The sequence below is a fragment of the Protopterus annectens genome, chromosome 12.part0 (assembly GCF_019279795.1).
Source record: "Protopterus annectens isolate FY-2018-M chromosome 12.part0, PAN1.0, whole genome shotgun sequence".
Taxonomy (NCBI): domain Eukaryota; kingdom Metazoa; phylum Chordata; order Ceratodontiformes; family Protopteridae; genus Protopterus; species Protopterus annectens.
The window spans coordinates 347,251,436-347,276,118 of record NC_056746.1 but is presented as its reverse complement, the minus strand read 5'-3'; the positions used below and the strand labels follow the sequence as shown (position 1 = coordinate 347,276,118).

The 24,683-nt window shown below is 40.2% G+C and overlaps 1 protein-coding gene across 4 annotated transcripts in view; it reads right to left on the bottom strand.

The window, feature by feature from the left end:
• LOC122816558 (katanin interacting protein) overlaps window positions 1–24,683 on the bottom strand; it is a 3,576,055-nt gene that overhangs the window by 2,302,088 nt on the left and 1,249,284 nt on the right. For all 4 annotated transcript variants that reach the window (XM_044089422.1, XM_044089419.1, XM_044089421.1 and 1 more), the window contains exon 6: window positions 15,058–15,183. In XM_044089422.1, coding sequence (XP_043945357.1) covers window positions 15,058–15,183 — 126 coding nt within the window. The remainder of the gene's footprint in view (window positions 1–15,057; window positions 15,184–24,683) is intronic.

Below are 24,683 nucleotides of genomic sequence, written 5' to 3'. Positions count from 1 at the left end.
AATAATTTATGTAATGTTGCTTAGGTTATATGATATATTGCATGTCTGAGTTGTTTGGCTTCTGCTACATACCTACAATCAACTGCATTACTATCTGAGTTAAGTACAAACTTACAGTGTTAAAGACTGTACTGCATTTAATTTTATTTTTCTGTGTATTTAATTGTTTCATTGGTCTGTGTCTCTGTGTAGTTATTTATTTTTCTATTTGTTTTATAGAATACCGTGGTCTCTCTCTCTCTCTCTCTGCAGTTAGTGGGGGTTATTGTTTCACTTCACTGATATTCAGTGTTAACCTCTTGGCCTAGACTAGAGGATTTATGTGTATTTATAAGTGTTAGTCACATATCTTTGACTTTATTACTGATCACTATCTGAGTTGTTTGGCTTCTGCTACATACCTACAATCAACAGCATTAGTAGCTGAGTTAAGTACAAACTTGCAGTGTTAAAGATTGTACTGCATTTTATTTTATTTTTCTGTGTATTTAATTCTTTCATTGGTCTGTGTCTCTCTGTAGTTATTTATTTTTTTATTTAATTGTTTCATAGAATATTGTGGTCTCTCTGTGTCTCTGCAGTTAGTTTTCTCCCCACTCTCCCTGTTCTTGTTCAGTTATTAATCTTGGTGGCTTTGGAATTGCCTGCCCCTCCTGTAAATTTGTATTTGAACACTCCTCCTGGGTCTATCTCATTTGCTCACTCAACCGAGTACAGTGAGATCATATTTTGACTTCAGACACTCCTACCAGTCATCTGTTCAACTCTATCCCAGCTCTATTCCAGTCTAGTGTCACTAATTCATTCTACCTAATACAAAGAGAACATTTGTGAAGGGCAAGCCACTAAGGTCCTTAATTTTGAATTATCTTCTGTTTCTACTTTCTCCCTTTCCAAAAAAAAAAATTCTAAGCTTGTTTCCTGCCTTTCCTGTAACTAGTTTAGTCCAGATACAGATTTGTTGTCACCAGGACTGTTTGTAAGCTTCTGAGCCCCCAAAGCCTTTCTGTGTTGGAGGGAAGCCTTCTAGTTTATCAGTGGGAGTGGAAAGCACTAGGTAGCCTATCTACCACAAAAGTGGTTTCTGGCCCAGAAATTGTAACTTATTGGCCATTTGGGCAGTGTTTCCATCTTTTTCAACTTTCTGGATTAAAAGCCTGCATTTGCGCTTGTTTCCCACCTTTCCTGTAACTAGTTTAGTCCAGATACAGATTTGTTGTCACCAGGACTGTTTGTAAGCTTCTGAGCCCCCCCAAACCTTTCTATGTTGGAGGGAAGCCTTCTAGCTTATCAGTGGGAGTGGTAAGCACTAGGTAGCCACAAGAGTGGTTTCTGGCTCAGAAATTGTAGTTTATTGGCTGTTTGGAAGTTTTTCCATCTCTTTCAACTTACTGGTTTAAAAGCCCACATTTGCGCTTGCTTCCCATGTTTCCTGTAACTAGTCTAGTCCAAATACAGATTTGCTGTATCCAGGACTGTTTATAAGCTTCTGAGCCCCCCCAGCCTTTCTGTGTTGGGGGAAAGCCTTCTAGCTTATCAGCGGGAGTGGTAAGCACTAGGTAAGCCTGTCTACCACAAGAATGGTTTATGGCTTAGAAATTGTAGTTTATTGGTTGTTTGGGCAGTTTCTACATCTCTTTCAACCTTCTGGTTTAAAAGCCCACATTTGCACTCGTTTCCCACCTTTCCTGTAACTAGTCTAATCCAGATACAGATTTGCTGTATCCAGGACTGCTTGTAAGCTTCTGAGCCCTCCAAGCCTTTCTGTGTTGGAGGAAAGCCTTCTAGCTTATCAGTGGGAGTGATAAGCATTAGGTAGCCTATCTACCACAAGAGTGCTTTCTGGCCCAGAAATTGTAGTTTATTGGCCGTTTGGGCAGTTTTTCCATCTCTTTCAACTTTCTGGTTTAAAAGCCCGCATTTGCACTTGTTTCCAATCTTTCTCCTAGTCTAGCCCAGATACATATCTGGTATCCAGGACTGTTTATAAGCTTCTGAGCCCCCAAGCCTTTCTGTGTTGGAGGAAAGCATTCTAGCTTATCAGCGGGAGTGGTAAGCACCAAGTAGCCTATCTACCACAAGACCCAGGTACAGATTCGTAGTTTTAGCACTTGAGTTTGCTTATTTGTGCTCATCACTTGTTCAGAACTTGTTGTTAGCACTAAATAAGCTACAAATTACTACAGCACTCAACCTTTGTCTTTACCTAGAGGAAAACAGTTTTTGTACTTACTTTCCTCACTTGCATAGAAAAAACAGCTCTTATACTCACTTTCCTCACTTGTCTAGAGGGAAGTAGTTTTTTATTCAGGCATGTCCAAGGGTCAGCTACCAGTGTTCTTTCCTGTCTATCTGATGAATCCTGGCATCTTGAGGCAATGTAGCAATTGCCTCATGTACACAGACAACCCTCTCCTCCTACCACGCACCACCACAATCTGTGAGAGATGCATTTATCTAGCCAAACTGGAGATAAAGCTCTCTCCAACCAAGACTGAACTTGCCAGTCAAGAGGAGAAGGTAAACACTTGCACCACACCACACATCACATAGTCCCACTAAATCTACACCACCAAAATCCACACATAAAAACACAAACACATTCTCAGAGACTCTCAATAATAATCTGCTCAAGCAACAGAGACCTCCAAAGCAGAAACGCAAGCAGCCTCCACACCCCAGTACAACACAAATGACACATAGCCCACAGACTCAGTGTGCCAATAAACTACAGCCCATAAGGCAAACCAACGTACCCAACACACTAGTCATAGGTGACTCTATAGTCAGGCACACTGATGCCCCCACTCACCAGGCTAAACAAAAGGTTACTGTCAGCTGCCTATCGGCTGCCAGGATCTGCCATATAACCCACGCACTCAGGTCACTCCACAAGAAGTACAAATATGACTCTGTCATTGTCCAGGTTGGTGTGAATGACCTGAGATGTACCTCCCTGGACTACATGAAAAGAGATGTGGAAGAGCTCTCCGATCTTGTAGCCCAGGCTGGTATGACCCTAGCCCTGAGAAGCATCCTGCCATCACCCAGAATGATACTGCAGTACAAGGACAAAATGATTGACTTCAACAATTCGCTAAGCTTCTGGTGTCATTCTAAGGGGATCCAGTATCTGTCTGCCTGGGACAATATGGTCGACAGACCACGATGCTTTGCCAGAGATGGCCTGCACCTGTCGCCCCTGGGATTCAGGATACTGGCCAAGGCTCGTGCCGCCCCTATAGTGCCTTTTTTAGGCAAGGTTCAAATGACAAATTCACCACAGTAACAGGAACAGGCAAGCAAAAACTGAGGGTAATGCTACTCAATGTTAGAAGTCTTAATCTCAAAATGTACTCTCTCAAGGCACTCCTTAAAATGGAGAACACTGATATCTGTGCAGTGTGACTGAGACCTGGTTCAAGGCTCTAGAGAGCACCCCTGCATTACCAGGCTATAACTCGTACCACACTTTACAGCCATCTAACCTAGACCAGAACACCAAAGGAGAAGGTGTGTCCATATTCATTAAGGATATCCACACCTCCAGGCTAGCTGTGCAGCAAAATGCATCCGAGGTTATCCAAGTGCAATTAACTCTAGGCAAAACTGCAATCTAAATTGTAGCTTGCTACAGATCCGCCACCATGCCCCAGGAATCCCACTCCTTTTTTCTTGATATACTGGAAAATATTAGGGTTCAATCAAACACCCTAATAATGGGCGATTTCAACTACCCCACCATTAACTGGAAAAACTACTCATGTATCAACTCCTTCGCTCAACGCTTTCTGGAATTCATAAATTCCAATGCCCTGGATCAACTTATCCATACCTCCACCAGGGGCAACAATATCCTAGACCTAGTCATTACCAACATGAGTAACTGGTGTTCCACACCTGAAATCAACCCCTCATTGGTCAGATCCGATCATAAGCTAATCATCCTAGATATTCACATCCCGCCCCCACCCACCATTAAGGAAACCACGGTAAAAAATTTCTCCAAAGCCAACTTCATGCTTCTTAAGACAGAAGTGGCGAATTTCATGACACCCATGCAGATGGACAATACGGTTACGACTGCTGAATCCTACACAAATGCACTCTATAAGCACTAAACACGAGTGGATAGATAGTGCTGTCCCAAACCGAACCAAGATGCTATCCTCCAAAACAGGAAGCCAATCTGGTGGTCCCCTGCCATAAACAAACTCTACAACAGAAGGAAGAAACTGTTGTAAAACCGAGTAAAATCTCATGAGTGGAGGAGCTCCCTGGTCAGCCTCTGTAAGAAGCTGAGATCCCTTATAAGATCCTCCAAAGCAAGCTACGAAAACGAAATTGCCACTGATTCTAAGGGCAACCACAAAGCATTCTATAGCTATGTCAAGAATCTCAATGGCAACACCCAGATCTGTTCTGAGTTACAGCACAATGGCATGAAAATTACAGAACCAGCTGATATTGCTAACATCCTGGCAGATAGGTTCAGTGCTAACTTTATCCCCTCTCACCCCTAAAGGGCCCTCATCTATACAGGAAGATGCAGAGTCCCTGTAATCACATCTATGCAGGTAAAAGCTGCACTCTCTAAAACCAAAAACACAGCACCTATGGCACCGGACAACATCCCAGGCTGCGTTTTAAATGAACTTCAGAACGAACTGGCTCCTCACCTAAACAACATGTTCAATCATAGTCTCATGTCAGGCTTTGTGCCCACTGAATGGCGCACAGCAACAGTTATCCCACTCCACAAAGGGGGAGCCACCACTGATCCTGGGAACTATCGTCCTATTAGCCTGATGAGCCTGGTCTGCAAGGCCATGGAACGTATCATCATGGAACTCATAAACAAAGACATTGGTAACCTCCAAACTCTAGACCCCACCCAGTTCGGGTTTGTGAAAGGCAGATCATGCCTTCTGAACCTGATAGACTTCTTTGAGGCAATCACCAAAGCCGTAGACGAGGGTAAGGTGGCTCACACAGCCCATCTTGACCTCGCCAAGGCTTTCGCCACATCCCCCATTCTGGAATTATAGCTAAACTCACTAAACTAGGTATAAATCCCTACGTCACAAGATGGGTTGCCAACTGGCTCACTGACAGAATCCATACTATAATAGTTGCAGACTCCAAATCTGACTTCAAAACCAGTGACAAGTGGAGTACCACAGGGTTCAGTCCTGGGACCTTTCCTGTTTGGTATCTACTTCTCTGAAGTACAGGCCAACACAGAAGGACTCTTGCTAATGAAGTTCACAGATGACTGCAAACTAGGAGCCATAGTCGAGTCCCCAAATGATGTGGACATCCTACAGAAGAGCCTCAGTGAGACAGATGCCTGGTATCAGAGGCATGGCCTCAAGTTCAATGCCAAAAAGTGCACTGTCAACCCCTTTAGTAAAAACTCTGTACCTATGAACTACCACATAAACAGCAGTCTACTTAATGCCAAATGTGTGATAACAGACCTTGGGACCCAAGTGGACAGTAGTCTCTCCTTTGATAATCACATCGCCAAAGTAGTCAGGAAATCCTTCTATGTGGCAGACCTCATCACAAAAGGGTTCTCATCCAGGAAAAAAGAGTTAATTGTTCCCCTCTACTCGGCACTCATTAGACACACTATAGAGTACAACGCCTCTTTTGGAATGTACCTCACAAGACATTTGCAGCAGCTGGAAAGGCCACAGAAGTATCTCACAAAGAGGATTACTGGCCTCAAACAGATGCCCTCCACTGACCTTCTCAATAAACTCCAGCTTTACTCTGTAGCATATCGCCTTCTCCAAGGAAATCTTTGCCTAACATATAAAGCTATGTTAAATCCAGAGCTGTTGGACATGCTACACCTGAAGAAATCCCAATACCTATGAGCTACACACTCTAGGGACCTAAACCTCGTCACCACAATAAACAGGACATGCTGGAGGGATAGATTCCTGTCCCAGAGACTTGCTATACTCTGGAACAAGCTACCCATCTATGTCAAGCAAAGTTCCTCATTAGTACTCTTCAAGAAAAATCTTGATGAGTGGATGGGAAATAGGAAATACACCCCCCGGGATCATTTCTGTGGCTCTGCTCGACAGAGGCACAGGAAATTAACTTTCTTGGGTGGCGTAAGCCAGGCAACCTTGTTGGCTAGGCTTACGTAGGCCCTTGGGCTAATAGCCTAGTAGTTACCTATGAACCTATATGTGTGAAGTATAATGTTTGTTAGGTTAATTACAGTTTGATTACTTTTATATGAATGTAAATTTGCCTATGTCACAAGTGACAATTCAATAAAGGTGTTTGGAAAAAAAAAGAAAATCACTCCAGAGGCCTTGCTCAACAGCTACCAGTTAAATAAACTAAGAAATTGAGGTGGTCTACACCCACCCCTTATTTACTTTGACTTTGGATTGGTGTCCATCCTGTGCTAGGGGAGTGGAGTACTCTAAAGGCTTGAGATATTTAACTGGTGAGGCTATCATTTTTAATTTCAATAACTTCACCTTGAGAATTTCTGGGCAGTTTGCAAAAAATGCAAGTGCCTCAAATTTTGCAAATAAACTAAACATGTTAATACAGAGCAAACACCTCCTCAGATCTTGGGCACTCTTGAAGTCCTTTTGGCTGTGTTACTTCCTTAGGAACTTCAGGTAAAAACAATCAACAGGATTTAAAAATGGTTACAAAGTTTAGTCTCTTCCCACATATCCTTATCTGCCACCTCAGTGTTATTTCTAATTCATACTCCTAAATACTTCATTTTATCATGTCCCCATGAATATGGACATTGGTGGACCAATTTGTGTGTGGGTATATAATTTACCCCTATTGCCTTTGTTTTAGCTTCATTAATTTTGTATCTCGAGAAGATCTGAAACTGTCTTAAAATGTTTCACAACACTGTAATGTCCCTTTCTGGTTTTGTCATGTACAAATAATATCATCTGCAAATACAGCCAACTTTTACTGACTACCATACCATACCATACCAATTATATCCTTGAATTTCTGAGTCCCTTATTTTCTTTGCCAATGGTTCTAAATATAATGCAAACAACAAATGGGAAAGCTGACAACCCTGCCCGGTTTCTCTACTCAAGCAGAAATTATTGGAGAGAACCCCACCCACCTTTAATTCACACCTCCGATCTCTCATACATTCTTCTAATCAACCTCATAATTGTATCAGGGAAAGCAAATGCTTCCATTGCCCTGCTCATGAAGCCCCAGTCTACTCTGTAAAATGCTTTTTCTGCATCAAGACCCACCAACAAAAGTGGTACTTTCTTACATTCTGCTTCCCTCTAGATCATCAATGTGCTGTTAATATTGTCAAATGTTTGTATCCCCTCCACAAAACCACACTAATCCATATCCATCAATTTTGGTATCATTTTTGCTACTCTTTTAGCCATTATAGACATGAACACTTTATAATCATGGTTTAGTATTGAAATGGGTCTGAATGAAGCTTCCTCCAATGGAGCTTTACCCTCTGTTATTATCTGTACCACCGCCTTCTTCCAGGATGCTGGTACTTCTCCTCCTCTTAAAATACTGTTAAACAAAATCTTCCAGATCTTTATCAGTTTTTTCCCTCCTAACTTCCAAACTTCCATAGGAATACCATTTATTTCTGGGGACTTTCCTGTTGATTAGTTATACATAGCCATTTTAATCTCATCCCTTCCTATCCTGTTAGTAATTGAGCCTCATCTACCTCTAACTTTGACATATTTAATTCTTCCATAAAAATTTTCATTTGTACCTTTTCTTGATTTCCATATTTCTCTACTTTATACAAAATTTCATAAAATTTCTGAAATATTTCTAGTACTTCTACAGGATATCTTGTTATCTTCATTGTTATAGGCTCCCTAAGCTTGGTAACTGCCCTTTCCACTTTCTGTTGCCTGAGCTGTTGTGCTAAAAGTTTTTGTGCTCCAGAATTATTATCAAAAAATAGTTGCTTAACAGCAGTCTTTCTAAACTCGTGCATATTATCAAGGTAATCCCTTATTTTCTGTTTAGCATTCTGCAATTGCTTCTTTCCTTGTTCTGAGACATTCCCCCTATTTTCCAATACTTTAACGTTTGTCAGTCCCTCTAAATAATTCTTGTTACTGTTTAACCATTTCTCTCTTTTTTTATTTCCAACCTAGTTTTAAACTCCACTTTAATTTTATCCCACTCCTTAGCTATGTTTTCAGAAGATAATTCTATCTTCTCTAGTAGCTCCTGAATTAATTCCACAACCCATTCCTTAAATTCCTCTCTTTTCAACCGATAGGTAGGAAAGCGCCAGTGTTTCATTTTTATTCATTACCTTGTGTTTTACTTTAGGTATTATTGGTGCATGATCTGAAATAGTTATTGGGTGCATTTCAAGACCTTCAATTAAATTCACATGTTCTGTGAGATATACAATCTATCTAGCCTAGCCCAGTTTTTGTATCTCAGTGAGTGATATGTAAATTCACTCCAAACTTCTAGCACTGAATTCACATATTCCATGACAAACATCTTCATAAATTTCTTCAAAAATCTACCCTCCCTTGTTACATTTTCCCTTCTAGGCCCCCCAGACACATCTTCATTGTTGCAAACCAAATTCCAGTCTCCACCTATAAGTAATATTCCATGCTGAAAGTTGATTATTTCTCCCAGAATTTTCTTAAGCTCCATTATAGCAGTTTTAAGGGGGATATAAATGTATGCCAATGTAATCCTCCTCCCTAACTAGTAGCTCCTTAGTACTATGTATCTTCCATTATTAGCTTTTTGTCCTTCTATCACTATTGGACCTCCTCTTACAATTAACAGAAGTACTCCTCTTTTCCTTTGCCCTAGATATTCTGTTGAATAACCATCCTGAAAACCCTTCTTTATTTCTTTATCTGATGTTGTCATTTTCATTCATTCCGCAATGAATGGGAGAGAGTCCCCAGCTACGGTAACCTTGAGTGGTCTTCATGAAAGAATGTTCAGGAGCACAATGGAACCAAAAAGAGCTCTGTTTGTGGAAATGATGTCCAATTTGTAATGAGCAATGAAAGTAAGTGTATTAGATCATGTGGCAGCTGCACAAATATCATCAATGAATGCTGTAGCCCAAAAGCAGGCGATGTAGACACTGACCTGGTTGAATAAGCCTTTGGATGTCTTGGTAAAGTTACTCCTCTCAAGGAATCAAGGAGATGCAATCTGTTATCCATTTAGCAAGTGTAGCTTTTGACGCTGGTTTTCCCATTCTATTATTAGTAAAGGAGACAAATAATGAATAAGTTTTCCTAAACTCCTTGGTTCTGTGAAGGTAAAAACAAAGTAGTCTATGTGCATCTAGAAGATGAAGTGTAAATTCTCCTTTATTTTCAAATTTGGGAAATAAGACTGGCAAATTTTCACCTGATTGATGCTGGTTTTAGAAGCAACTTTTGGTTTGTGCATAAAGTAAACCTGTCTTTGTGAAAAACCAAATCCGGTGGTTTGGAAGATGGTGCTTGGAGTTCAGATACTCGTCTTGCAGAAGTTATAGCCACCAAAAAGACAGTTTTCCAGGAAAAAAACTTTAAGTCTACTTTAGCTGAGGGCAGAATGCATTACAGTTTGCAAAACCATAGTGAGGTCCCAATGTGGAGTAGGGTCCTTTACTGGAGGCCTAAATAAAAAGCTACCCTTAAGAAAAGTCTTGCATAAGTTAGAGCTAAAGGAGAAGCATAATCTCCTATGTGACAGCTGAAGATGGCTGCTAACTGAACTATAACAGTGGAAAAACTTGCCCCACCTTGAAAAATTGAGGCAGAGAAATCTAGAAAAGCATGGAGTGGGGCAGTAAAAGGATCTAACTCTCTCTGATGAGTCCAAAAAGAAAATCTTTTTCATTTACTTTTGTAAATCTTCCTAGTTGAAAATTTATGAGATGAGATTAGGATTTTTTGAACTATGGAGGAAAGCCTGGAATATCTAGCCATCACTGGAATTGGAGAAACCATGCAATGTTTGGATGAATCTGCCCTGATGGATGAGATAGGAGGTCTGGACTGGGATTCAACGTCCAAGAAGGATGTACTAGGTAAGACCAAAGAAGGGGGAACCACACCTGTCGAGGCCAGAAGGGAGCAATGAGGATTACTGCGCTCTTCAACCAAAGTACTTTCTGAAGAAACTAGGGGATGAGAAGCAGGGGAGGATAAGCATAAAGGAGACTGGAGGACCAAACATGGACTAGAACATCTCCCGGTGACTGTCCTTGAGCAGGGTAAAGGCAAAGAACCTGCTGCATTTGTTGTTGAGGGGAGATGCAAATAGGTTGCGGCAAGGTTGACCCCATTTGTGGAAGATCATGTTCACCACCGACTGGTTGAGAGACTACTCGTGAGGCATGAGAAAGGTCCTGCTGAGTTTGTCAGCTAGAATGTTGGATTTCCGTCCCCAGTATGTGCATTACTACAAGAAAGAGGTTGGATAAGACCACCCACTGCCATACCCTCACTGCTTCTTGACAAAGGGGGTAGTAGTCAGTCCTCCCTCCATTTGTTGATGTACCAGACAACTGACATGTCTGTTTGTACTGCAATAGTCCCTAGAGGGACAAAAGTCTGAAAGGCCTGCAACGCTAGAAGCACTGCTCTCATCTCTAGGACACTGATATGCAAATTGGTCTCTTGTGGGGATCACATTCCTTGAACAGTCTGTCCCAATTAGTGTCCCCACCCCAAATGGGTAGCGTCCATAGTCAACATGGAGGTCAGGGGAAGAACAATATATGGAAACCCTTGACAGATCTCCTCAGAGTGAATTCACCAAAGAAGAGACTTTCTGCAAGCGTGAGACAGTTTTATTGGATGTCTTAAAGGGTATTGACTAAAGGACCATTGCAATGTTAGGGTCCACTGAATAATTCTCATGTGGAGACGAGCAGTTGGGATTAAAGTAATTGCAACAGCCATTGATAGCTTAGAGCTTTGAGGACCAGTTTTGCTGGGGGAGAAGGAAGAGAAAGAATCTGTCTGACATGTGTCTTCAATGTAAGAACTCTGTTTCGAGGCAGAAGAGCTATAGAAATGACTGTGTCTAAATTAGCCCCTATAAACTCCAAGATTTGTACTGGCTGAACTCGTGATTTGTCCATACTGACAGTTATTCCCATAGAGTGAGACAGCTAGAGCAAATAGTCTCTGGCTTTTATGAGCAGGTACTTGGTCGGTGCGGTGAGGAGCCAGTCGTCTTAAGTTAGGAAACACTCTGAATCTGAGCAGTCTCAGGTGAGTTGCTACCGCTGCCAGGCATTTGGTGAATACCCTGGGAGCTGTGGTGAGACTGAAGGACAGGGTTCTGAACTGATAACGACTGGCTCCCATCTAGAAGCATAGATACTTTCAAGAATGCCTGTTCATTTTGATGTGATAGTACGCATCTTGAAGCTCGATTCAGCACATCCATTCATCCTTCTGTAGGAAAGGTAGAATGGACTGGACCATGACCAATCCGGAATTTGGAATTCTTTACAAACTGATTTAGATAACTGAGATCCAAGATAGGTCTCAGGTCCCCAGTCTTTTTTTGGGACTAAAATGAACCTTGAGTAAATTCTGGATCCTGCTTGGTCTAGGGAGACCTCTTAGATGACTTTTGTCCAGCAACTTTAGGATCTCTTGAGATGCTAGCTCGATCTGATTGGGTGGAACACTGGGACGACTTTTCCTCTTTTTTATGGGAATTTGTAAAAAGGGAATGAAATATCCTCTCAATATGATCCTTTGCACCCAAGAGTCTTTTGTAATGGCTATCCAGGCTTTCTGGTGCAAGAATAAGCACCCCCCCAACTACCTCTGGAGAGGGACAATCGGGCAACTGTTCAGGAGTGCTGGAAGGATCTGCCCAAAAAAGAATCTTGAGATTCTTGGTTCTGCGGACCCCCTCTGCTGCATGGGCGATGTCTACCACTGTAATTATTTCTCCCTCTGCCACTGGAGAAATAATCCCCATGTGATTCCTGGAAAGGACCTTGAGCTTTCTGGAACCACATCTTCTTTTCACCGTGTTGATTCTACACAAAGGTCTCTGCTGCGTAGAAAAGCAGATGCCAATGGCAGACAAGATCCTTCTGTCCAGTTTACTGTGTGAGAGGGTCTCTTTAATGTTTGGCCTAACAAAGAAGATCCATCAAAAGGAGCACTGATGAATGACACCTTGAAGAGCTCCACAAAATTGCACAACAGCATCCAGGCACGTTTTCTTATGGCTATGCCTGAACCAGCTGCCCTCAAGGTACCTTCAGCTACATGTCAGATTAACTTCATGGATGCATTTGTAATAGATTTTAGTGTGGCCAGTCATGAGGAAAAAGCCTTCTGTTCCTCTACAGACATGGACCCTTGGGCATAATTAGAGAGTATCTTTACCAAGTCCCTCTGTAATCTGGTGAAATATACCAGGTAGTTCAGCGATTCAGGGCAAATGTCTTTGACGCATACACTCACTTCCCAAACCTGTCCAACACCCTAGACTCTCTGTTGGGGGATGTACAGTGGAGCTTTGTTCAGCCAGCTCCTTTTTGGTGGCTGTCGCAACAACCATGGGATCTACAGGTATCCCTTTAGTCCAGCACTGTCCGTCAGCAGGGGAGCTCAAAATCTTGTCTGGGCATTTGGGGATTGGTTCCATGGAGTCCGGCTCCTTCCATGCCCTGCAGGAGACAAGGTCATCCACAGGGATGGTAACCCAAGATGTAGATGGTCCAGACCCGAAGGCTTCCTAGAACATGGATTCCTCCTGGGAAGGGGTTTGGGAAGATCAAACACCTTTCTGGTGGAGGATCTCAAGAAGGTCTCCGAAGATGATGTTCTCAGGTGGAGATCTGGGGGAGCCTTCCCCTTCGTCAAAATTGGTGTCTTCTATGAGAGATTCCTGTGGGGCATCTAAGTGCCTTCTTTTGCATGACCTCCTCTGAGGGACCTCCTCAGTGGTGCATTCTGGCGCGGTATCAGAAGAGGTGGGGAGTTCTTAGGTGGGAACTGACTAGAAGCTCATATGGGCTGGCTGTCCTTGAGGGGTAGGATGAGCAGACTCAGATACAGGATCCGAAAGGGGAACAAGGGATGGATCTGATGATGAAAGAGTCAAGACTACTCTCAGATGAGAGAAACCCCTCTCCACCACTTTGAAGGCAGAAGGACCAGGAGAAGCCAAGGACAATTCACTCAAAGCTGAAGCTCTCACAGCAGACAACACACTGGACCTCCCCGAGCCTCTGCTCTCAAGGAGTAGTCACAGCTAAGCTGTCCAATGCTGAGGCCCTCAGGAGAAGCAATGACTCCAAAAGCTTTGGAGTCAAAGTCAACCCCTTGAATCTGACACCAATGCTTTGGCTCTGACAACCATCTTTCTCTGAGGGGGTAAGAGCCAATCAGATCAGGGATGTTGATGGAGTGGAAGACAAACGAATCTTCTGATCCAATGAACTGACTCTCCAAAACAGAAGGCCAGATTGGAGAAGGAGCAACCACAGGATGAAAGGATGGCTTAACGCTCACGGATCTGATGGGAGATTTAGAGCAAGATTCCTGTCTGGAACTGTGTTCTGAGGAACCGTCTCATCATCCTATCCACCTCCACCTCAGACTGACTTCAGGATGACCTAACAAAGGAAGATGTGGAAGGTGGACTAGAAGACTTTTTGGGTGTCTCCTGCAGAAAGGGAGACCTTGATCTGGGTGACACCGGTTCAGGAAAAAAACCTTAGGACTACAGAGCCAAGGGGATGGAGAGACAATGTGTATCAGATCCAAAGGTTTAGGATCCAAGGTCTTAGGAACCTTCATGGGCAGCTCTGATGGAAGAGCAGTCGTTGGAGACGAAACAGGAGAGAGTTTACAGTACTCCCTGGGCTCCTTAGATATTTGTGAGGGGGTTTCAGCCCCTGATAAAGAAGCAGATGCTGGTAATAAACCCCTGAAAACAAGTTTATTTCTTCTGTCACTAATGGTTTTTGAGTTAAGGTCGCTGAATGCAACAGGGAGTGTCCAAATGCAATGGGCCTAAGTAATAAACAGACTCCCCGTGGGCATCACAGCTGGGAATCTTATGCCCACAGGAAGTGCATTTCTTAAAACTAGTCAGTTTCTCTGTCATACTGGAAGAACGAAAAATGGCACAGAACAAAAACAATCAGAACAACAATAATTAAAGTTCAACTGAAAATAGACTTTTAGAAAATAAACTAGCACTACTTTAATTTTAAATATAAGAGAAAGAATAAAAAGGAAATACCGACAATAGTATTTATGGGAATATCTCCACATGAGGTGGAGATACTACCAACTATGGTAGAAAAGTTTACCAAGAAAAAACGTTGATACAAGAAAGTAAAAGAGATACAATAAATAATAAAGTCTAATGAAGAAGAAAAATACTTAAATAGGCAGTGATCAAAAAACTCATAAAACCCCTAGAGCTCGAGAGATAATAATCCCATCTGAACCCAAACAGCGGCAAACGAGATCTGAGGTACTGCAGTGGTCAGGGGCATTATGATTAAGGGAGGAACTTGAGAGTTAAATCCTAGAATCCATGGTAGGTGGCCAAGTCAGATCTGTGGGTCAAATTCAAACCCATTCATTAAGGAATGATGAAAATGACAACATCAGATCAAATGATAAAACAAAATTGCATACGGTTTGATTTATTTTCTTCCATTTGCATGGTTGCAGAAAGGTCTGCTTTGGAATAGCTCATCACAAACAAAATAAACTGGCAGGGTAGCTCTGTTCTTTTCCTTATGGCAGGAATAAAAGAACTTCAAAAGCTGAGAGGATTAACACTAGCATTTCACTGACATTTTTAGTGGAGTTAAAATAACTCTTTATAATCATGCATCCTCTTAATACAGTGTTGCAACTGATCTTACCTGTTGATATTTATATTTTTCATGTGAAAGATTAAAGGTCTGTACGTTAAAATAAGTAAGAAGGATGCTCAATTACACTGCAGAGAAATCTGTATGAACGGGAAGCAATTTTACTGGTTACTTTACATACAAATGTACATTACCTGTAGATGACTGTTATCATCGATTTCAGTATTTATACTCTCATAAAGTTCAAAGTCTTCTGGGTATTCATTTGGTGGCCCAATTTGCACTCGAGTTCCATCTTCTGTTTTAATAGTCACAGAATTCTGTGAGAAATACAGCAAAAACTCACCTATCAGTGGCATAAACTATACCATCATTAATCTCTTGATAACATTTTCAGATAAGCTTTTAAATGATTATGTAAACCCAAAATGTGCTGTACTGCTCAGCAACAGTACTGATCATATATTTCAAAAGACTTTCATATTTGGTAATATAGTCACTTAGACAATATGCAACTCTTACTACTAAATGAAACAAGGAATGCTGTACAAAATCCGACTGTCCAAGGAAAAGAACATGCCTGAAACCAGAAACAGAGGACATTTTAGACCAAGGAAAAATGGTTTGGGGCAATATAAATGACTTTAGAAAACTGACAGTAAAAAAAAAGGAAAAAATATGCAAAGAAGTGAGCTCCAAAAAAGACCTGTAATTAAAATAGCTCTTCAACTATTCTGAGAGCTGATCTACCTTTTTACTACTGCAGACAACTTATTTATTTTACATTTGTTAACCGAGAAAAATCCAACTGGACCAAGTCCATTTTCAGTGGATGCCTGGGGAGAAAAGCTCCACTTTTAACAAGAAGAAAATAAAACAAAAACAATACAATGTGCATAAGTACAAAAAATACAAATATTTAGAGGTAGACATATACAAGAATCTATCACAGTAATTCAAATAGGGTTACATGAATATAACAACATCTTACGATATCTGTAGACAAAAATATTACAAAAGAATGGTAGTTGACTACATTTGCTATTTTAAATGACTGCTTACATTTCCTAGTGAGTGTACACTGAAAGAGGTAGCAAGCCAGTGTGGCTTAATTGGAAGTGAGTATATGTAAGTGTGTAAGCACAAGTGTAGATAATAGAGTGTTGTGGAGGAGGAGAGAAGATATACTAATTTTCAAGTGATACATGGACAGATCCAGCTTTTCCTGAGATGTGGTTTTAATAGTCTTTTAAAGTTAAAGTTTGTTGTTGCAGAGGATATATTAGTGGGAAGGTTGTTCCATTTTTTAGCTATGATGTGGGAGAAAAGGGTAAAGCCTGCAGTGTTATTTGCAGATGTGATGCTGAGGAGAGGTTTGTTTGATGAGCGGACAGGGCGACTGGAAGAGTAGGAGGTTAGTCGCTGTTGTAGGGCTGGAGTTTTCTCTGGGTAGTTTATGATGTTGAAGGCATAAGTGAGATGTAAGTAAGATAGTAGGTGTGGGAATTCTAGCCATTGTAATTGTTTTAGTACTTGGCAGTGATGTGTTCTGAAAGGGGAGTTGTTGGTAAATTTGGCTATTTTATTAAAGCATGACTCTAGTTTGTCCAGGAGTGATTTTTTAATATGTGTCAGGATTGGAGCAGCGTAGGTAAGTGTTGATAGGAGGTGAGTTTGAGTTAGAGTGAGTCTTGCTTTGTCCGTGAGGAAGTTTTTGTGTCTATAAAGGGTTCTCATTTTTTTATGAACTTTCTGGATAGTTTGAGCTATGTGTAGATCAAAGGATAGGTTGTTGTTTATTTCTATCCCTAGGAGCTTTGTGTGGGTGGATGGGGAAATGATAGTTCCATTTTTTGATAAGATAGAGAAATCAGCTGGAGTAGTTTTAGCTTTGTCAGGGGTAAACAAGAGAAGTACTGTTTTGTTGGGATTTAGGATAAGTTGGATGTCTGTGATCCAAGTTTCAATGGCAGGGAATTATTCTTGGGCTTGCTCTTGCAAGGTGTTGACAGATGGGGCTGCACAGATGAGTGTAGAATCATCTGCGTACTGTATTAGTGAGGCTTGTTTGGAGGCGGTGTATAAATTGTTTGTAAAAATACAGAAGTGCAAGACAATGCATTAAATAATGCTTGCAATCAGAATATAAAGATAGGGCATTTATTCAACTATACTCCACAGAACTTCTCAATGCAATTCACAGTTTTACTGCAGTCTAGAGAACCTGGGCTGTATATGGTTACTAATTTTTTTTTTTTTTTGCAAAATTTCTCTACTCATCTTTCCAGTGAATGGGGGTTAGTAAAGAAACACTAATATTCCTTTTGTGATTTGTTTTGGCATTCTTCTGAAACATCTACATATGTTCACTAACATGACAAAGGTCTCTGACTCCAAGCATAAATCTCAAAGGAAGGCACTGGCAATATTTGATAGACTGCAAGTGTATTGCATAACAGTTAAAAGATAGAGCAATCTGGCAACATAACTGGTGTTCAAGTGTGTGTGTGTGCTACCACCATGTTCTCCACATCTGCACTATAGTTCTCAAACTTGCCCATAGTAACATGCACAGAACACAGAATGGAAGGAAAACTATTCAGTTCTGGAAATCTAAAGCCAGACTTTCCAAAGCTCATGCCACTGATCTCCAATGGTCTGAAGAATGGGCCATTCTTTGAACAAACACAGTTTATTCGAGTATTGACCATAAATCATAAGAAGAAACAATGTCTAACATATAAAAACAATGCAAGTACAAAACACTCTTATGCAAGTCCTAAAACAACAGTCAAACTGAAAGATTGTTTTACAATACTACTACATAACTGCAGAAACCTTTCAAGACGGGCTCACACTCTACTGCAAGACGATTAAGATGCTTTATCAGTCTGCACAACCCTTGCAAATGACCTTCTATAATTCACCATCAAAGTACATGAACTATGGAAAGACAATTAAGTGCTTCCCCTTCTAATGAACTTACTGAAATTTGGCACAGGCTCTAATGTGCTAAATGCATTACTGCCTCTTTTTGGAAACTTCTTAGACACATCCTCAAAATAATATCTAATAAATAAGTAAACAAAGTAAGAATGGATATCAATATATAACTCTACAAGTTATCTTCCCTTCACTTCATATTTCAAATCTATGTGACCTACCAACACCACCAAAACAGCCTAAAGGGCTCCAGCCAATGATGCCGCAAGAAAACAACTCAGAAAGACCACTAAATTAGCATCAATGTCCTCACCAAGGCTAATCTTACCAGTACTAAATCAATACTTTCAAATACCAGTACTTTTTGTTTGTACAATGTATTCAGATGGTTGACTTTACTGAAAATAAAAATCCTATACTCTTAGTTCTGTCACAGAAGGTGATCCTGGGTAGTCAAAAGAAATACCACACAGACACACTGACAGCATACTTCAAGAAAAAATAGTATGGACACTACTGCCATGAAAAATGACAGTCATCTGACTTACTGCAAACATTAGATATGAACTCAATATACAAGAATATTGGGAAAGAACAGTTGTCTGACTTTCTCAATGTAAATACTAGATATTTACTAAATGTGTCAGCTGATCTGCGATGGGGCCTTCTGCAATGGGTAGCTATCAGAGCTAACTCTTCTGTTATCTCAGCATAGCAATATTATTCTGTTTTGTTCCTGCAAAAGTTCAGAAGTATGTGCAGCACCAGCCAACACATGCCATAGAATGTCATACCAGACTAGCTCCTGTGCCACTAAGCCTGAGCACAATCAATTCAGTGAACACAGCCTGTAAAATGGGAAACAATTAATGCAGCACACAAAAAATATGCAAATAAATACTTGCCCAACTTAAAATGAAATTCTGTTCATAGTCACTTGATGGACAGGTCATCCAGAAACGACGGAACAATGAGAAACCACAGAACAATGAGAGAATAAAGCTCTTACCGCAAAAAGCCCTATTCTTGACTTTTAGGTACTCTGTATTGTTGGGAAGAAACCTAAACAGTAAATAGGAAACTCATCAGGAAGCTGGATGTCACAAATGGTGAAAAAATTAGGGCTTGTAAGACCAAACCACATAGAAATGAGATGCCTAAGGACATCTGACTTCTACAAACAGGATACAAGCATCACCATTTACTGAAGACGTGAAAACATAACTAACTGGCAGTAGAGAAAATATTTGCAATGGACACATTGTTGAACTAAGCAGTGGAAGCAGCCACATCCATGTGGAGTGGCCTTTGATATCAGAATTTTCTACAAGGATGTTAGCCACACACTGGTAAACACAGAGTAGTTGTAAATCTTAGAGTTTGCTTAGCCACTGCAAACCTTTCCATTCCCTAAGTCAAAGAGATGAACTGCATCTGAATGGAGAGATAATAAATCAGCAAACAAAGGAGACTAGTATTGCTGAGACTGAATTAACCCTCAAGTCTTGGTGAGTACCTTCGTAAGGTGGATCCTGTTTTTCAGAACATCTCACCAACACAAAACTGATGTATTTATATAGCATATATCATGGACAGAAATTGGTCAAAAATTAAAAAAGGCAGCTGGGTGCACAAGACCCAGCATGAAAAAGTACCCAATCCTGGTAGGCGCACTGGTGCCAGGACTGGAAAAAAAATCAAGTTTGTAGAATCCTCAAAATATGGAAACTTTCCTACAATGGGGCCAGGCTCAGGGGGAGGATGCCCCCTGTTGCAGAAGGAAGTAGCAGTCCATAAAAATCACAAAACTTGATAGGGCAAAGAAGAGCCATAAAGATGACAGAGTAGACTACTGAGGATTAGAAAGAAATGATGTACTGCTACTATTATGCAAAATGCCCAGAATTTCCAGACACAACATATACAAAAAGATTGAGAGAGAAATCAGAAGAAAGAAAAAATACTTCCATGAGAAAAACTGTCGGAAGCCTCAAATAAAAATCTGTGTTCATTAATACAACAGATTTGTGAAAAACAATAAACTTTGACCTACTTGGAAAAAGAAGCATCTGAAGAAATGTGAAAATATACACATATACACAACAAAATCTAGAGATTTTTGAAAATTATTAAAGGGAAGAGAGAGAGAGAGATGTGATACGGTGCAATATTTATGCAAAGGCGAAAGCCAAATTAATCAATCAAAAGAAGGAAGCCCCAAAGATATTTGAAAAGAAATAAAGACAAAGGCATCCAGATATGGAAAATTTTTTGTGTCTTTCGGCTTTTTCCCGGTTAGTGGTCGCCACAATGGAACTCCGGTCCGCTAATGATTGGCAGTAGATTTTTACGTACTGGCTTGCTGGGTGCCACAATAAAAAATAATATCACAAATAGGGAATGTAGAAAAGAAGATTAGTAATGGAGAAGTTAAAGAAATAAAAAGTGAGGTTATGGGGTACCTGCACAGTGAAAGATTCAGTGTAGAAAATGCACCAGAACAGGACAGAGCAATTGACATCTAAATTAAGGAGACAGCAGTGGAATAGGAAGCAATTGGCCTGGTGCCATATGAAGATATTTCAGAGGCTTCCACAGGAAATCAGTATAAATGTTAATTTGAAGCTGGACAGCAAGGGAAGGAACAGGAAACTGGAAACTCTGACGCAGTCAATGTTGAGGAGTAATAGGCCAGTGAGTTCCCATATGACAGAGCAATAGATGGCACAGGATGAAACTGAAGAGAATGTGCCACCGGAGGATGCTATAAAACTTTCTATAGAATGTCCGCAGGAAATGGAAAACAAAAAAATGTGCCCTCAGTTTATAAGAAAATGAGCTAAGAGAAGAGTTGCTCGATTTAATAGAGATAGATGGACATATTAAGACCAATGAAAGAAATAGACTGCAGAAGGTAACCCAAAATGTCAGACGTTTGACAAAACAAATAAACACAGTAATTAGGGCTGTCCATAGAGATCCATGCGATACAACAGAAGCAAACAGGATATACTACTGTATAGCTAAATTAATAACTGATAAAGTTTTGCCACAAGAACACAGGGTAGTGAGGGAAAGAAAGAGTAGAAATCAAATACCATCCTGGAAGTATTGAATAAAGAAAAACTATAAAGCAATTAAGACAAGAAGTGTCATTGTTAAAAGAGTATAGAAGAGGGAACAGATCAACAAAAATACATAGAAAGACAGCTGGGATAAAAGCAATGTGCAGTATTATAACAGATCAGGATCTATCATGCACTATCGCAAATAAGCTAAAACTAAAACTCTCAGCACAGGCACAAAAAATAAGAAGATATACAGATAAATATAAAGGAAAAGTACAAAATAAGCAATTTATTGATGACCCAAAAAAGCTTTAAAGAGAATTGGGAAACAAGGTAAAAGAAACTGAAAGACCACCAAAAAAAGAAGAAATAGATACATTTTGGAGAAGTATGTATGAAGATCCTGTGGAACATAACAAAGATGTTAAATGGACAGAAGTAAAAGAAAGAATAAGAAGTTTAAAGGTTCAGGATATGAAATGGGATGAAGTAACAGTCAGAGAGATTGAAACAAAGTTAAGAAAAGCCTCTAATTGGAAAACCCTAGGCCCAGATGCGGTACCTAACTTCTGGTTAAAAGTATTAACATCTTTGCATGATGATTTAGCCATGAGTAAAAACTATTTATATGCGCACTCCAAACAGACACCAACCTGGCTAACGAATAACAATGCTCCTACTTAAAAGTGAGCCTGCAAGCTACCCTAAAAATTATAGACCAGTAACTTGACTTTCGACAACATACAAACTATACACTGGAATTGATGCAGACATAGTTTATAGTAATTTAGAAGAAAACTCAATTGTGGCAATAGAACAAAAGGGTAATAAAAGAAAGTCATATGCAACAAAGAATCACTGTTTGTTAAATAAAGTCATAGCGAAAGGCTGTAAAAAGGGGAAGAATCTAAGTATGGCATGGATTGACTACAAAAAAACATTTGATAGTATCCCACATTCATGGATAAAAGAGTGCTTAAAAATGGGTAAAATACTCCCTACACTGATTGACTATATTGCAGTGACCATGACACAGTGGCAGAGCACTCTGCAATTAAGCCATGATAAAGGACAAATGATTATCCCAGGGATAAAAATTCAAAGGGGTATATATTCTAGGGTGACTCTGTCACTACTGCGATTCTGTCTTGCCCTTAACTTATTAAGCTGCCTACTTAGCTTAGGCCATGGCTATAATTTGGCTCCTAGACAACAACAAAGTGTAAAGACGTCTCATCTTCTCTTTGTCGATAATTTGAAACTGTATAGCTCATCAGATGAGGAACTGAAAGCACAACTAGAAGTTGTCAAAACTTTTTCAAATGATATAAGAATGTCATTTGGTCTTGATAAATGTGCAAAAGCAACCTTTAAAGCAAGAAAACTGCAGCACCAAGAAAACTTCAGTTTGAGAGAAGAATGTGATATAAAAGAACTTGAGCAAGAAGGAATGTATAAATATTTGGGAACTGATGAAGGATCAGCAATAAAACATGAACAAATGTGAATAAAACTTAGTAAGGAATACTTTAAAAGACTTAAATTAATCCTGAAAACAGCAGTGACATCTAGGAACAAAATTCAAGCTGTAAACCAATTTGCTATTTCTGTCCTAACTTACAGTTTTGGAGTGACTGACTGGCTCCAAAACGTGTTGGACAGACTAGACAGGAAAACAAGAAGGATGCTTCATGCTCACCAAATGATTTATAAAAAATAGTGTATACCAAGATTATATATTCCCCGTTCCAAAGAAGGGATGGTCCTCCTTGAAACTGATTATATGTATAGATCTGCAGTCATGGGACTGCACACATCTGCTGACCTCACAACACCCAAACGGTGTGAAAGTTTTGAAACATGAGGAGAACAAATCTAAGATGACTTCTCTGCTTAGTCTAGCTGCGCAGAAGCATATCTGTGTCAAGCAGGTAAGAAATATGGAAAGTGCATAAATATAGTTGTAAGTATAGAAAACCTCTGAAAGAACCTCATGTTAATCAGGATCGAATACAGGAATGGTTAAGGAGAGGCAAATACAAACCATGAGATGAAAGGTTAATACTGGAGGCCCATGATAGTGGGCTATGTACACGCTGGTTTACAAAGTCCATTGAACATATGGGAGAAACAGACAAATGTAGGTTTTGTAAAACAGAATTGGAAACAGTTGCACACTTGTTGCTGGCTGTGACATACTAATGGCAGAAGGACTGTATACTGAAAGGCATAATAATGTGGCAAGACTGTTGCACTGGGGATTATGCAAACATTGTGGTATTGAAGTGGCTGAAAAACACTGGAAATCTCAGCCACAAAGCATCACAGAAAATGATGACGTCTACATCACATGGGATCACCCATCACCAACAGTTCAAATGATAGATGCTAGAAAAACGGATATAGTGGTCCATGAAAAGAAGACAAATATAGCATTGATCATTGAAATCGCCACACCCTACCCTGACTACATTGTCTTGCGTACAGAGACACAAAGTCATAAAATATCAGGATTTGCAGTCTGAAACAACAGCAATATGGAAGAAAAATACCCAGACAGTTCCAATAGTAGTAGGAGCAATCGGGTCTTATAAAAAGGAATCTACAATTGCATTTAGATATGTTACCAATACATGTAACACCATATGGACTGCAGAACGAGTCATTACTGGGCACAATGCGGGTGCTGTGAAGAGCACTTCTGGCTGACTAAAGATTGAAACAATACTAATTTCATGAACTTTAATTGTACTCTGACTTAGAAATGGGGTCCATTCCCATGATGGTATTAGAAATGCAAAAGACTTGGAGAAAATACAAAAAAAAAATGATCTGCATTCTCTACTACTAAACTCATGCTTCAGGAAGAACATGAGCTAGTGCTACACAACCTAGTTCAAAAGGGCTCCTTCACCCCTGCGTTCTGCCTAGCAAGAACATAGGGAATCTAACAGATTTGCTTAAGTGAAATTCTGACACCACTTTTGCAAGGAAATGTGGATTCACTCTAAGGAACACCCAAACTCTGTGAAGTACCAAATATGGTTCTTCAGAAGCTCTGTCTTGATATTCTAGAATAAAGCAATACATGGTTCTTCAAAAGTGAAGTCAAGAGACCTCAATATTTCCTCCTCAGAATGATCTCAGGTAAGTGTCTTTACCTGCTCTGATAGACTAAAAACCCAGTCCTTCTATTCAATGTCATACAGACTCCTGAGGGGTGTAATCTCTATTTAGCCTTCCATGCCATGAATGACCCAGCACTATGAATTCCTTTACTTAAACAGAAACAGCGGTCAAGCAAATATCTGTACTACAGACCTACAAACATACCACATCAACATGTACCTAACTCAATCTACTCCTGCATTTCCAGAAGAGGCAACTCTTACATACCAACCACAGTACTTTCCTGCAATCCTCAAAACATCGGGAAGACTGGAAGGGTGATAGCTGAGAAAATCATCTTAATGGGGATAATGTTAATTGCTCACCAGTGGAGTGACGTGGCTGAACTTCTTAATGGTGTCCTTCTCCATAAGCTTAGTGAGAACCTATGAAGTTAAAATGGTTGGTGAAGACTTCTTTGAGAAAGTTTAACGAGCAAACAGGGGACAACATTTCTGCCTTCCACTGGGAGTTGATGGACAGAGATTCCAGAAACGTGCATCATGACCATGAAATAATTAAAGATCCAAGTCATTCAGGTTCTGAGATAATTCAGGATCACATAAAACTGACTAGGTGCAGTGCCATAGATATCTTTCTACCAAAATTACCAGCCCAATCCAAATATTCCTGATAAGTGA